General features: G+C 39.1%; 1 protein-coding gene across 1 annotated transcript in view; it reads right to left on the bottom strand.

Annotated features, from left to right (window-relative positions):
- The window catches only part of SPATA21 (spermatogenesis associated 21), a 51,765-nt gene that overhangs the window by 20,616 nt on the left and 16,238 nt on the right, over positions 1-14,911 (bottom strand). The window contains exons 7-8 of the mRNA XM_087445757.1: positions 13,970-14,041; positions 13,734-13,851 (exon numbers count right to left, since the gene is read on the bottom strand). Of these exons, the coding sequence (XP_087301883.1) occupies positions 13,734-13,851; positions 13,970-14,041 (190 nt within the window). The remainder of the gene's footprint in view (positions 1-13,733; positions 13,852-13,969; positions 14,042-14,911) is intronic.

Here is a 14,911-nt window from a genome sequence, read left to right as displayed (position 1 = left end):
ACATATAAAGAACTCATACAACTCAACAACAAAAAAAACAAAAAATGCAATCAAAAAATGGGCAGAGGATATGAACAGACATTTTTCCAAAGAAGATATACAGATGGCCAACAGGCACGTGAAAAGATGTTCAACATCATTAATTATTAGGGAAATGCAAATCAAAACTATAATGAGATATCACCTCACACCTGTCAGAATGGCTGTAATTAACAAGATGAGAAATAATAAGTGTCTGAGAGAAATAATAAGTGGGGAGAAAAGGGAGCCCTCATACACTGCCAGTGGGAAGGCAAACTGGTGCAGCCACTATGGAAAAGAGTATGGAGATTTCTCAAAAAATTAAAAATAGAAATACCATATGATCCAGCTATTCCACTACTGGGTATTTACCCAAAGAACACGAAATCAACAATACGAAGAGATCTATGCACCCCTATGTTCATCACAGCATTATTCACAATAGCCAAGACGTGGAAGCACCCAAGTGCCCAACAACAGATGATTGGATAAAGAAGATGTGATACATATACACAATGGAATACTACTCAGCCATAAAAAAGACAAAATCATCTCATTTGCAACAACATGAATGGACCTGGAGGGTATTATGTTAAACGAAATAAGCCAGAGAAACACAAACACCGTACAATTTCTCTCATATGTGGAAGATAAACACATGGATAAAGAGAACAGATTAGTGGTTACCAGACGGGAAGAGGGTGGCGTGGGGCAAAAGGGGTAAAGGGACACATATGTAAGGTGACAGATAAAAACTAGACTATTGGTGGTGAGCATGATGCAGTCTATACAGAAACTGATGTATAATAATGTACACCTGAAATTATACAATATTATAAACCAATATGATCTCAAGAAAATAATTTAACAAAAGAAAAAGAATGAAGTTGGAGGAATTACTCTACCTAATTTCAGTACTTACTATAAAGTTATAGTAATCAAGACCCGTGTGGTATTGGAAGAAAGATAGACACAGGAAGAGAATAAAGATTCCAGAAATGAACCCATGTTATATGGGCAATCAATTTTGGGGCAGACTTTTTATTTATAGTGTATTTCCTTTCTTAATTAAGATTTTTTAATAGACTTTATTTTTTTAGAGCAGTTTTAGATTCACAGAAAAGTGAGTGGAAAGTACAGGGAGTTCTTATATACTCTCTGCCCTTCCCCCTCCCCCATGGACTTCCCTGGGATCAATATCCCCTGCCAGAGTGGTACATTTGTTAAAATCGATGCACCTACATTGACATATCATTATCACCCAAAGTCTACAGTTTACATTAGGGTTCACTCTTGGTATTGTACATTCTATGAGTTTTGACACATGTAAAATGGCATGTATCCACTATTATAGTAACATACAGAGTAGTTTCACTGCTCCAAAAATCCGTGCTCTACCTATTCATCCCTCCCTGTCCCCTAACCTCTGATAATCACTGATCTTTTTATTGTCTCCATTGTTTTGTCTTTTACAGAATGTCACATAGTTAGAATCATACAGTACATAGCCTTTTCAGATCGGCTTTTTTCGCTTAGTAATATGCATTTAAGTTTCCTCCGTGTTTTTTCATGGCGTGACAGCTCTTTTTTCCCCCAGTATTTTATTGAGGTCATAATAGTTTATAATGTTGTGAAATTTCAGGTGTACATTATTACTTATCAGTCACCACCTTATTAGTGCTGAATAATATCTCATTGTATGGAGGTACCACAGTTTATTTATCCATTCACATACTGAAGGACATCTTGGTTGCTTCCAAGTTTTGGCAATTATGAATAAAGCTGCTATAAATATCTGTGTGCAAGTTTTTGTGTGGACTAAGTTTTCAATTCATTTGGGTAAATACCAAGGAGCACAATTGCTGGATCATATGGTAAGAGTCTCTTTAGTTTGTAAAAACCACCAAATTGTCTTCCAAAGTGACTGTATCATTTTGCCTTCCCAACAGCAATGAAACGAGAGTTCCTGTTACTCCACACCCTCACCAACATTTCATGACTGTCAGTGTTTTGATTTTCACCTTTCTGATAGGTGTGTAGTGGTATCCCGTTGTTATTTCAACTTGCATTTCCCTAATGACACATGATGTTGAACTTCTTTTCATTTTTTTTTTTATTTTTATTTTTTGTGAGGAAGATCAGCCCTGAGCTAACATCCGTGCTAATCCTCCTCTTTTTGCTGAGGAAGACCGGCTCTGAGCTAACATCTATTGCCGATTCTCCTCCTTTTTTTTCCCCAAAGCCCCAGTAGATAGCTGCATGTTGTAGTTGCACATCCTTCTAGTTGCTGTATGTGGGACGCGGCCTCAGCATGGCCGGAGAGGCGGTGCGTCGGTGCGCGCCCGGGATCCGAACCCGGGCCGCCAGTGGCAGAGCGCGCGCACTTAACCGCTAAGCCACGGGGCTGGCCCTGAACTTCTTTTCATATGCTTGTTTGTCACCCATATGTCTTCTTTGTTGAGGTGTCTGTTTAGGTCTTTTGCCTATTTTTTAATTGGTTTGTTCATTTTCTGATTGCTTAGTTTTAATAATTCTTTTGTATATTTTAGATAACAGGCCTTTATCAGATTTGTCTTTTGCAAAGACTTCCAATCTGTGGCTTGTCTTCTCACTCTCTTGACATTTGCCTTTTTTGTTAACATTTGCATTGACACCACGAAAGCAATGGTGGGTAAACTGAGCCTTAGCATAAACCAAAGAAGTGGCACCAGACTGTACTCAGAGTCATCGTATTCTTCAGTGCAAAGCCAACTGCACTGACAGTAAAAAAAAAAAAAAAAAAAAGTCCTCAACATATTGAGCTTATTAAATCTTGACCCCTGAGTACATGTCTCTTTAATATTCTATGAATATTATTTAATTGCCCTTCTGCTGCACACTAAAGTACTATGGTCGTCTTGAGGAAAAGCACTTGTGCAATTGAGTTGTGGGCTAAACTGGTCACTTTTTTCTTATGAAGGAGTTCAGGACATGCTATCCCAAAATATATTGCTTTGGCATATTGATTATTTTGAGTTAAAGGCTCTTGAAAAACAGCAGATGCAGGAAGGACATTCTGACCTCCCTTTTTCTTTCTAATAGCAGGAGATAAAATTTCCGTGAGAAAGGTGCCCTTCCTGTAGAGCAGGAAGAAACATTCTTATCACAAGAGAGGGGGCGTCAAGGCTGAGAGAACTGTGTATAAACAGACCTTGTTAAAATAACTCTTATTCTACAGTTTCTGGTGACAAGATGGGATGGCACTGGCTGGGACACTTTGGGAGTTGCAGCTGAGAGATCTGGGACCTGACTAAGACAGCAGAAGGTAAGAATTCTTACCATGTCAGTCTCCCAGATCTCTGTCTGTAGTGCCTGTGGTGCCTCCTCAAAGGAGGAAGGTAATAATTTCTTCTTGTCCCTTCCTTTCCCAATTCAGATTGGCAGGAGGAAAACATTTATGAGAAATAGTTCTTTGGCTTGTAACTCTTGTGTATTCGGTTGTGGGTACCCACGGGTTATTGATCCTTTCCCTCCCAGGGACAGCTATTGCTTTCCTGTTTGTCTCATTTTGTGTCCTGAGATCTTGGCTTGGCTTTCTCCCTGCTGGGGTCTGCAGGTTGCGCAGGTGGCCAGTTGTCAGGTTGGGAGCCCCAAGAATATGTAGATGGCCTGACAGAAGTGTGGGTTGCACTTCATTAGAAGCTAGCATCCTACAGCCCATTGCCAATTCTCAGGGAGGTTATCTAAGTCTGTCTATCTTTTGGCTGCCTTTGGGAGAGGCTCTGGATCTTGGTAGCACTGCATCTTTTGCACCCTCTTTGAAGATGCCTCTTGCATCCATGGTTAAATCATAAAAGGCTTATTAGTTTTGGTGTTGAGTAACTTGAAATAGGTATACCTTTGGTTTTAAGGGAAAAAAAAGGAATTCAATACTGCTAGGAAAATTTACTGTTTGTTCCAGCTGAAACCTGATAATAATATATTTGAAAGGATTTTCTAAAGGAGTGCCATGGTTGAAAGTTGGCCTGATGTTTAGAGCCTGATAGGAACTATTTTTAAGGCCTTCTTTCCTAAGCTAAAATAGAACTATGTACTCAGAGGGAAAGAAAACATTCTAAAGCTTTTGTGGAATGATTTATTAAAACATTCCAAAGACACACAGCTCTAAATCTAGAACATAGGAATCTTTTGAATTCCTTCTTAGTTGGAAATCTTCTCCCGAATATAAAGAAGCAAATTCAAGATAATGTAATTGGAAAGGCGGGTCACCACCTTTGATATCATTCAGGCTGTGACCCAATTATTTGAGAAATTAAAAACAACTGTGCTTGTTTTGCAAGGCAAGTCTGTACAAAAACAGAAATGTGGCCGTAGGAGTAACTCAAAGCCCTCTCGTCCTTCTTACCAATCCTAACACCTCCCTTATTCATCTCAAGATACTGCAAAAGGTCAGGACATTAGAAACCGTGCTGTCCTGCACTTAAGAAAAAGACAGCCACGTGGAAACAAACTGGCAAATGAAAACTCTTAAAAGTCTCCTCCACAAATATTAGTAAAAAAGCTTTTGCCTTCTGAGTGGCGAACCTTAACTTGTTCCATCTGCCAGAAATACAATTTGGATCCAAGTATAGTCTAGTGAGTTTTGCACTCTTGTACCTATCTTGTGGCTAAGATTTTAAAATGAAAGCTACAAGATCTCTGTTTGCATCTGTCTGTATGTTTATGTGTGTCTAGATATGTATGTAATATGCATGTAATGTTTTTCTACCTCTGGATGGTATTGCTAAAAGTTGGCTTATAAAAGGGGCTGGCCCCGTGGCCTAGTGGTTAATTTCGGCACACTCTGCTTTGGTGGCCTGGGTTCGGTTCCTGGGCACTGACCTATACCCCTTGTTGGCGGCCATGCTGTGGCAGTGACCCACATACGAAATAGAGAAAGACTGGCATAGATGTTAGCTCAGGGTGAATATTCCTCAAGCAAAAAGAGGAAGATTGGCAACAGATGTTAGCTCAGGGCGAATCTTCCTCAGCACAAAATAAATAAATAAATAAAATTGGCTGGTAAAAGAGCTCTATTTAATTGGCTTAAAGAAAAATAAGTGCTTATATAAATTAAGACTAGTCAAACAAGCCTATGTTATCTCTACTAGATGTTTAAGTTTATAATGCTATAAATTCAACCTAAAAACAAAATATACGGTAAAAGTGAATTACTTGATGTGTGATGTATGTCAAGCACAACAGTAATTTCTTTTTAATAAAAAGGGGAGAGAACCATATGTTTAACTTTTTAGGTTCTTTGCTTTTCTGATTTTTTGATACTTGCCTGATTTGTCAACAAGACAACTAACTTAAGATGATGGTTAGCTATGTACTGTCTCGTGAAATTTACATGAGTAACCTAAGCATAATTGTTAAAAACAAATAGGTTAAATAAATCTAAGTGGGATAAAAGTTTATAAATAAACTTTTCAACAATAATTATGTTTTATAATACATCTGCTTAAAAATAGTTTCCAAAATCTTTTTGATAACTTGAAACCTTGTTATACTAAGTTAACTTAAATGATGATATTCATTAAATATCTAGATCATTTCCAAATAAGATAAAACACTGAAATACTAATCATTAAACATAAATTTAAGTTTCCTTTGGCTTCTTAATTTTTTTTACAGAGACACTAGAGATATTTGGGTCTGTTAGTAAACATGTCCTTTGCTACATTTAAAAAATTATACTATGAGAAAGCATATGCCTCTAGAAGTTATGAAATGGTGTATTCATAAATTTATTAATCTACTATAGGATACTAATATACGATAGTTCACAATTGCTTACTTCCTAATTTTCACTGGAAATTAAGGTTACTAAAGGTTAAAAATTATAAGCAATATAAATAAATAAGACTACTAAGAATAATAAGGGTAAAAACCTCTGTAAACAAAGTATGCAAGAAAAATATGATGTTTTTGTGGTAAGCGAGGTATGAGGTATGAAAAATGTGTTTTTGTTATAGAAAAAGGAGAGTGATTTTGGCCTAGTTTAAGGGTATTTAAAGGTTATTTCAAAATAAAAAAGAGGTGGGCCGGTCCGGTGGCGTAGTGGTAAAGTGAGTGCGCTCTGCTGCTGGCGGCCCGGGGTTCGGATCCCAGGCGCACACTGACACACCGCTTGTCAGGCCATGCTGTGGCGGCGTCCCATATAGAGTGGAGGAAGATCGGCACGCTTGTTAGCTCAGGGCCGGTCTTCCCTCAGCAAAAAGAGGAGAGTTGGCATGGATGTTAGCTCAGGGCTGATCTTCCTCGCGTGCACACACACACACACAAAATAAATAAATAAATAAATATTTAAAAAAAAATTAAAAAGAGGAAAATAAAGGACAAAATCCTAAATGGATATCAGAAGTCAGAGAGAGAGGGAGGGAAGGAGCGAGTAAAGGAGGGAGAGAGAGAGTGAGAGAAAGAAATCTGATCTTGTGTGGTCAAGTTAGCTAAAATTAAATAGATTATAAGAGTTTTAACAATGAGCTTTAATATCAATAGTGTGCTTATCAAAACTGGAATTTGATTTTCTTTCTCTATTAAAAGGACGAAGTTTTCTTGGATTATTGTAAAATATTTTTCTTTACCTGTTAAGTAATTTGCCTAAAAGGCAAAGATTCCTTGTTTTATCAAAATAATTTCCTGTGCTTCGTTGTTGTCTTTATAAGGTCTTTGAATACTCAGAAAAACTGAGTCTTCTCAAGATTAAAAGAGCTAAGTTTTTTACAACTATGTAACTTTTTGTATTCCTTTTATTGTCACTTTGGTTAAATATGTAACTAATTATTGTTTCCTAGTAATCTGTGATCTGATTTAATCAAATGTTCAAACCTTTGACATTTTTTACAAACTTCCCAAAATCAAATTCTAAATAAAGTCATTTGTCCTCAAACTAACTCCGAGACTTCCCAGAGGGCCCCTGGGAAATCTCAAAAGAATTTGTTCTCTCACTTTATAAAAAGAGAGATATTAAACTAATTAGGTTTATTTAATATTTTATATTACATGGAAAGCATTGTCAAATAAAAAGTGACACTAAATGTTCTTTAGGTTATATTTGTGTGGATATGTTATTAATATAAGTGTACCAGAAATTGTATAAAATTCCCAGAAATCTGATATTCCTGGTATAATGTTATCAGTCATAATTCCGGTTATCATCTTAAAGTGTTCTATCTCACAAAAATAGTCAAATATCAAATCAAAATCAAATAATTGCATTTAAGTGAACTCTCATCAGAGCTTTAACCACGACCATTTTAAGTCTTTTGTCACTCACAGACAGTTATTGTTTCACTCTGATTCTTCTCTGAAAGTGTTTACAATCAACTAAAGGCAAAAATGTTTCATCTTCAAGGAAATTTATGAAAAACACTGACAAGAACTCTGGATTACAGGTTTCTGATAACTTTAAGATCACACCACTAAACTGGGCAAGAATTTCCAGAAACTCTGATGAAAAAAACTGATGGATTCATAAAACTGCTAACACAAGATCAAGCAGAACAAAAATCAATTACATGAGACTGAGTGAACTGATGAGGATGATTATAATTTTATGACTTTTTATTTGAAACACTGCTAGTTCCTTAATATTTTGTTTTCTAGATTTAACAAATCCCTTTTCAACATTTATCCTTTTCTCCCTACCTGATCCCTCCAGAATTCAAAAACTCTTATTGAACATTCTTATTTTCATGGCAATACAATTACTTATATAAATTCAATATGAATCTGTTCTCCTTATTACAGGCTATATTAGAAATATTAGTTATATTACCAAGGCTTTGACACTAATGTCATATTTTAAAATGGTGAACATAGATCCGATATGACCAGACTGATTTAAGGAACTAAAGTTGACTTTATGGAGCCAGTGCTTACAAAGAACTCTCAAACTACTGGCCTGGTACCTGACTTACAGGATTCCAGGTCTTGCTGATGAGTAAAGGTTACTAACTGGAACCTCAGGATATCTTGAGGACCTCGAAAAAAGAGGAATTCACACAAATCTATAGGTACTGCAGGCTAGATCTGATTGCAAGTTCTTGACTTGGCTTCTTAGCCTTGAGAGGCTTTAAAAGTCCAATCTGAGATTCGTTACTGAAAGTCTCAACAAAACAGACTTAAAAAGAGCCTATATGATCAAACACTCTTCTTGCTACACTTATGTAAATAGTCAAGCCAAGTTTAATGAGATTAGACTTATTTTTACAAAATTTAGTCTTACTTTGATTATCTTTGATAAAAATGGGGGTGATTGTAGAGAGAAAAATTCTATATTTCAATAAAAACTATAACACACCTTTGTGGGTTGTTGAATAGTGCCATGTTCACCTGCTTTGAGTTTTTGTCCTCTTTATAAATTGGCTTCTGCCATTTTGTGCATTTCATCAGTAATTAACATTGCCAATTTTTCTCCCACCTTCCTGACTTGGCATCACTAAAAATTAGGACTGCCCCTTTCCCAAAGCCCTGCAAGCTAAAGCTGAACAACTTAATATAAACTTCAAAAAAAAATCACCACAACAGATCATGTGTAAAGCAACCTTTGTGCCTGGCGCTGTATGAGCCACTCTAAAAGTTCACCAGAACACCCAATGCCATCAACAAAGACATTCAAACTGCAAGCCAAAAAGTTCATCAAACTGCCACTGCCTGTCCTCACTCCACTGTCTAAAGGCTTTGACCCCAACATATAAATATCTTCTTGACTGGCTGCCCTTTGAACTCAAAAACTGAGTTTATAATTTGTTCTAACTCTTAACCTTTGTTTATTTTTTGTTTCCAAAGAAATGCCTCTTATTAAATACCTGCTTGTTCACACCATATAGAGGCCTAACTTAGGTGGGTGCCCTACTCCCACCTACACCAATGCCCCCTAAAATGAGGTATAACCGTCTAACTTAACTGACCTATTCTCAAGATTAAGAGACTGATCCAGTGAAATATGGGATAATTTGCTTAGATTTGTTGTTTTCTGGTTGTTCCAATTTGTGTTTTTCTCCCCCTTTTACAGATATCTTACTTCACAACTTGTAACTAATTTCTCTCCAACTAAGCTTTTAATATATGGAACTTCTAGGGAAGTTTCAGATAGGGGAAACAAAGGAGTTCAGGATACGCCATCCCCAAATATGCCACTTTGGCATATTGATTATTTTGAATTAAAAGCACTTGAAAAACAGCAGACGCAAGAAGGGCACTCTGATCTTCCTTTTTCTTCCTAAAAGCAGGAGATGAAATTCCCATGTGAAAAGTACCGGGAAGAACAAACTTTCTTATCACAAGAGACAGGGAGTTTTGGCTGAGAGAATCCTGTACCAGACCTTGTTAAAATAACTCTTATCTTCCTTTAGTCCACCCATAAACTTTAGTCACTTTTCCACAGTTGCTACTCTTTGTTCAACCTAGTATATAAGAATTTAGGCAGTCACTTCTCTGGGTTTTCATATTTCTTAGGGTTCTCCCATGCACAGGTAAATAAAATTCATATGCTTTTCTCCTGTTAATCTGTCTATGTCAGTCCCAGCTGGAAACTCTAAAAGATAAAGGAAAATTTTACCTCCCCTACACATCAAATGTAATTTTTACTTGAGTATTCGGCAGATATTTTCACAAAAATGGATGAAGTTAGCCCACCACTTCAAGGAAAACAACCGAAAGCATTTGTTGCTTATGATAAAATTTGAGCTTTCAAGTAAAAATTAGGATTTTGGAAAACTTAAATCCACTGTCATAAGCATATACATGTCCATAAACAGAATAGTTTATAGCAGTGAAAATGAAGGAACTATAGCCAAACACAACACTCCTAATTCTTAGAGCTTTTCTGATATTAGTGGTGATATAAATAGTTATATATGATATATATAATAATTATAATGAAATGTATCAACATTTAAAAGATACACAATATTTTCTAAATGACCAACGCATGTTACAAAAAACATTCATGGGAGGGCCGGCCCTGTGGCTTGGTGGTTAAGTGCGCGCGCTGCGATGCTGGTGGCCCGGGTTTGGATCCCGGGTGCGCATCGAGGCACCACTTCTCCGTCCATCCTGGGGCCGAGTCCCACATACAGCAACTGGAAGGATGTGCAGCTGTGACATGCAGCTATCTACTGGGGCTTTGGGGGGAAAAAATAAATAAATAAATAAAAATCTCAAAAAACATTCATGGGAAAAGATCCATTCAAACTACAAAACAGACCAATAGATTTTTACCTAACAGAGTAGGAAAAATTCATTGATATGGTTTCAAATTCCACATTGCAACCAACCTTTAAGACACTACCACTTGTCAAGTTTTGTTATAGTATCAAAGAAAAATATCTACATAATATGTGGATATTAAATGAAAAGGCTATCAAAATACTCCCTTTTCCAATGACATATTTATGTGGAGCCAGATTTTCTTCATACACTTCATCCAAAACAACATATTTCAACAGATTGAATGCAGAAGCAGATATGAGGATCCAGCTGTCTTCTTTAATGCCAGACATTAAGAGATTTGCAATATTGTAAAACAATGCCATTCTTCGCATTAACTTTTTCTTTTTTTTTTTTTGGTGAGGAAGATCAGCCCTGAGCTAACATTCGTGCCAATCCTCCTCTTTTTGCTGAGGAAGCCTGGCCCTGAGCTAACATCCATGCCCATCTTCCACTTCATGTGGGACGCCGCCACTGCATGGCCGGAGAAGCGCTGCGTTGGTGCGCGCCCAGGATCCGAACCTGGGCTGCCAGCAGCGGGGTGCACGCACTTAACCACTACGCCATGGGGCTGGCCCTCTCATTAACTTTATTATTTTTTTTTGGAAAATATAGTTATTTTTCATTTAAAATGTTCTTTATGTTAACATGTATTGGAGTTATTATTGTTAAATAAATTAATAAGTATTTTAAAATTTTCTCAGTTTTAAGTTCAAATATAAAAAATATTGATACAGGTTCCTTGGTGTCCTCAATAATATTTAAGAGTGTTGGGCCGGCCCCATGGCTTAGCGGTTAAGTACACGCGCTCCACTGCTGGTGGCCCGGGTTCGGATCCCGGGCGTGCACCGACACACCACTTCTCCAGCCATGCTGAGGCCGCATCCCACATAGAGCAACTAGAAGGATGTGTAGCTATGACATACAACTATCTACTGGGGCTTTGGGGAAAAATAAATAAATAAATAAAATTATAAAAAAAAAAAAAAAAAGAGTGTAAAGGGGTCTTGAGACCAAAATTGTGAGAACTACTGCTCTGGAGAAACTTTTGCTCACGTGTCCCAGGAGATATATGCAAGAATATTCGCACTGTTTCTACCACAGCTAGAAACTGAACAGAGCCCCAATGTCCCTCTGCAGAATGAATGAATGTATTGTGATATGGTCATACTACGTAATAGTACGTAGCAGTAGAAATGATAAGTGATCTACAGCTGCACATAAGAACATGGATAAGTCACAAAAAACACAATGTTGAGGAGAAAAAACAAGTAACAAGACTTACAGTAGGACTCCACTCATATAACGTTCAAAAATATGCAAAGCTAAACAATAAAGTATTCAGGAATACAAACAAACGTGAGTAAAAACCAAAAAGCACCACTACATATCCACCAGAATGACTAAAATGAGAAATACTGACAGTACCGAATTTGCACAAGATGTGGAGCGTCTGGAACTTTCTTATATTATTGGTGGGAGTGCACAATGATGCAACCACTTGGAAAAAAGTCTAGCGGTTTCTTATAAGTAAAATACACCTACCTTAGGACCCAGAAATTCCGCTTCTGGGTATTTACCCAAGAGAAAAAAAATATATGTGAACAAAAAGACCTGTACAAAGATGTTAATAGCAGCTTAATTCATTATAACCTTAAACTGGAAACAGCTCAGAAATTCACCAGTAAAAGAATGGATGAACAAACTGTGGTATATTCATACAATGGACTACTACTCAGCAATAAAAAGGAGTGAACTACTGATGCCCATAACAACATGGATGAATCTCAAAACCATAATGCTGAGTGAAAGAAGCTAGACAGTAAGGACTACATGCTGTATGTTTCCATGTACATGAAATTGTAAAACAGGTGAAGCCAATCTGTGACGGAAAAAAATCAGAAGAGTGCATGCCTCTGGAGGAGTGGATTCAGGGACTGACTGGGAAGGGTCCTGAGGGCACTTTCTGCAGTGACAGTAAAGTCCTATACATCTTGAGAGGGGTTCAGGTTGCTGGGGTGTGGGTGTTTGTTGAGACTCACACAATGATGATTTGTGCATTTCACTGAATGTAAATTACACCTCAAAAGATGAAAAAAAAGCTCTAAACAAATGATCTTTAGTTAATGATACATATGCTGAAGTATTTAGAGGGAAAAGAGTATAATTTACTTTGAAATGAATAAAAAATAATATGGATTGATGGATAGAGGAATGGATAGATAAAAGATCAAATAAGTATAGAAAAATGACAAGGATAGAACCTAGATGGTGGGTGTATGTGTTCAATGGAAAGTTCTTCTAACTCTGCTGTACGTTTGAATTTTTCAATGAAGGATGAGGGGAAAAATAAGCAGTGAAATTTTATAACAAAAAGCAAAGGAATAGGGCCGGCCCCATGGCTTAGCGGTTAAGTGCGCGCGCTCTGCTGCTGGCGGCCCGGGTTCGGATCCGGGCGCGCACGGACAAACCGCTTCTCCGGCCATGCTAAGGCCGCGTCCCACATACAGCAACTAGAAGGATGTGCAGCTATGACATACAACTATCTACTGGGGCTTTGGGGGGACAAACATAAATAAATAAAATTATAAAAAAAAAAAAAGCAAAGGAATAATGGTGAGTTTGTGTTTGGGGGAAAGTGTTTTGTGATTGGAGTGGGGCGCGCAGGGGCTTCAAGGTTGTTGGAAATTATCTATTGTTAAACTGGGGAAACAGATACATGGGAATTTGTTTTATCGCTTTTAAAATAATAGGTTTATGTCCTTCAGAGTTATGTATATTTAGAGTGATTTATAGATGTTAGGAGGGAAAAAGACATCTTGTCTTTGGGATTGCTAAGTTGGTGTTGCTGGAGCAGCCAGCAATCATCCCCCAGCCCCGGCCCCAAGCGGAAAAGGCCTGGTCTGCGGTGAGAAAAAATGATCCAACTTACTGAGCGGCAGGGACAAGCCTTTGTGTGATACTCAGAAAGACCAGCTGTTGTATGTAGCCATCTCTTCCTCAGATGAACCACTAACCACCCACCAGCCCACCCTGGAAACATAAGGAGGCTTCCATCTCTTGTGTTCTCTGGCCCCAGGCAGCTTCCATCACATTCCTTTTCTGAGATTATTATGAGGGTACTGTAAGAAAGAATTCCTCTTGCTGCTAAGGTTGCTAAACTATGAGGACGTGAGTATGGGGCTGCCAGTTGCCATACTTCAAACTGTGGGAAGAGCCTAGCTGAGCTTGAATCCAATGCACATAAAGAGACATAAAGCCTTATGGTGTCATCTGGTCTCCTGGATCCAGCCATTCCTGAGGCCCCTGACCAGTTGTGTGAGCCAATACATTCCCCTTGTGCTTAAGCCAGTTTTATTTGGATTCTTTTACTTGCAACTGAGAGTCCTAAGTATCAAAAGTCCTCAACTGCCAAAACGCTAGGTGCCATTTCTGTGTCCACAACCCTCCACCCCCCAGCAACCAGCCCCACTCACTTGGTGATCTCCTCTAAGGCTGCCTCGGGTAAGGCTAGCATCTCCACCAGCAGGGACAGGATCTCAAAGAGCAGAGTGTGAGGGTTCGGGGGAGCCATGTCCGTCAGGGCGTTCTGTTCTGGGGTCACGGGATGGTGACTGCTGTTACCATTCGGCAGCCCTGGATGCCCTCCCCCCCCCCCCCGCCACCTGGCCCCTCCCCCAGCTCTGACTGCCCTGGGCTTGTCCTCACTCACCCACAGAGCACAAGAAACGCTTGGTGTCTGTCATCACGGCCAAGAAGTCTTTGAAGCCCACACGCCCATCTCCTGTGGAGGCCAGAGGAATGACGGGGTGGGCAGGCATTGCGACCCAGGCGTGGTTATCAGCATTTACTCATTGGGCTTGATTATAACAGTAACGCATATTCAACGCAGAAGGCGTGGTGCACACAGGAAAGTAGAAGGTGGAAATGAAAATCTTCTGGGTTAGAAGCTCCCAGAACTTGGGCCCTGGAGGCAGCGATCTGGGTTCATATTGCAGGTCCACCACTTACTATCCGTGTGACCTTGGCAAAGTCTCTAAAGCCCACTAAGCCTTAGTTTTCTCATCTTCAGGGTGAGGATGACCATAACGCCATCTCACGGGACAGAAAGTGGGGCAGTGCTTGGAACAGGGCCTTGCATGTAACGCATGCTCAGTAGATGTCAGCAGCCGTTGTTCTTACTGTGCGCTAGGCACCGCATGAGAACACATGTGTACCCACAAGATCCCCACCTCCGCCTTCAAGGCCCTGCAGGACCTGCCTGTTACCTGTCTCCACTCTCACTTGGTGCCGAGCCCCCCAGCGCTAACCTGCTTTCCCACCAGGGGCCATGTTCTTTTCCACTCAGGGCCTTTGCACGTGCTGCTTCCTCTTCCTAGAATTCTCTCCACCACCCTCCAACTCTTTCACTTACTGCTTCCGCTTGACCATCATTTCCTCAGAGAAGTCTGAGCAGCCCAGGTCAGATTCCCCATTCACCACTCTCATAAAACCTCTGTTACTTCAACTACATACTCGTAAGATCTGGAATTTAATCGAGGTTCTGGGAGGCAGGAACTGGGTCTGTTTTGTTCTGCCCTCTGTCCTTCGGGCTTAAGACAGATAGGTCTTAGCAAATGTTCTCTGAACTACTTGCCAAATTAATGAATGGTCT

Source organism: Ceratotherium simum, chromosome 22 (assembly GCF_057802395.1).
Source record: "Ceratotherium simum simum isolate JZ-2026a chromosome 22, ASM5780239v1, whole genome shotgun sequence".
NCBI lineage: Eukaryota > Metazoa > Chordata > Mammalia > Perissodactyla > Rhinocerotidae > Ceratotherium > Ceratotherium simum.
This window is presented reverse-complemented; position numbering and strand designations above follow the sequence as displayed.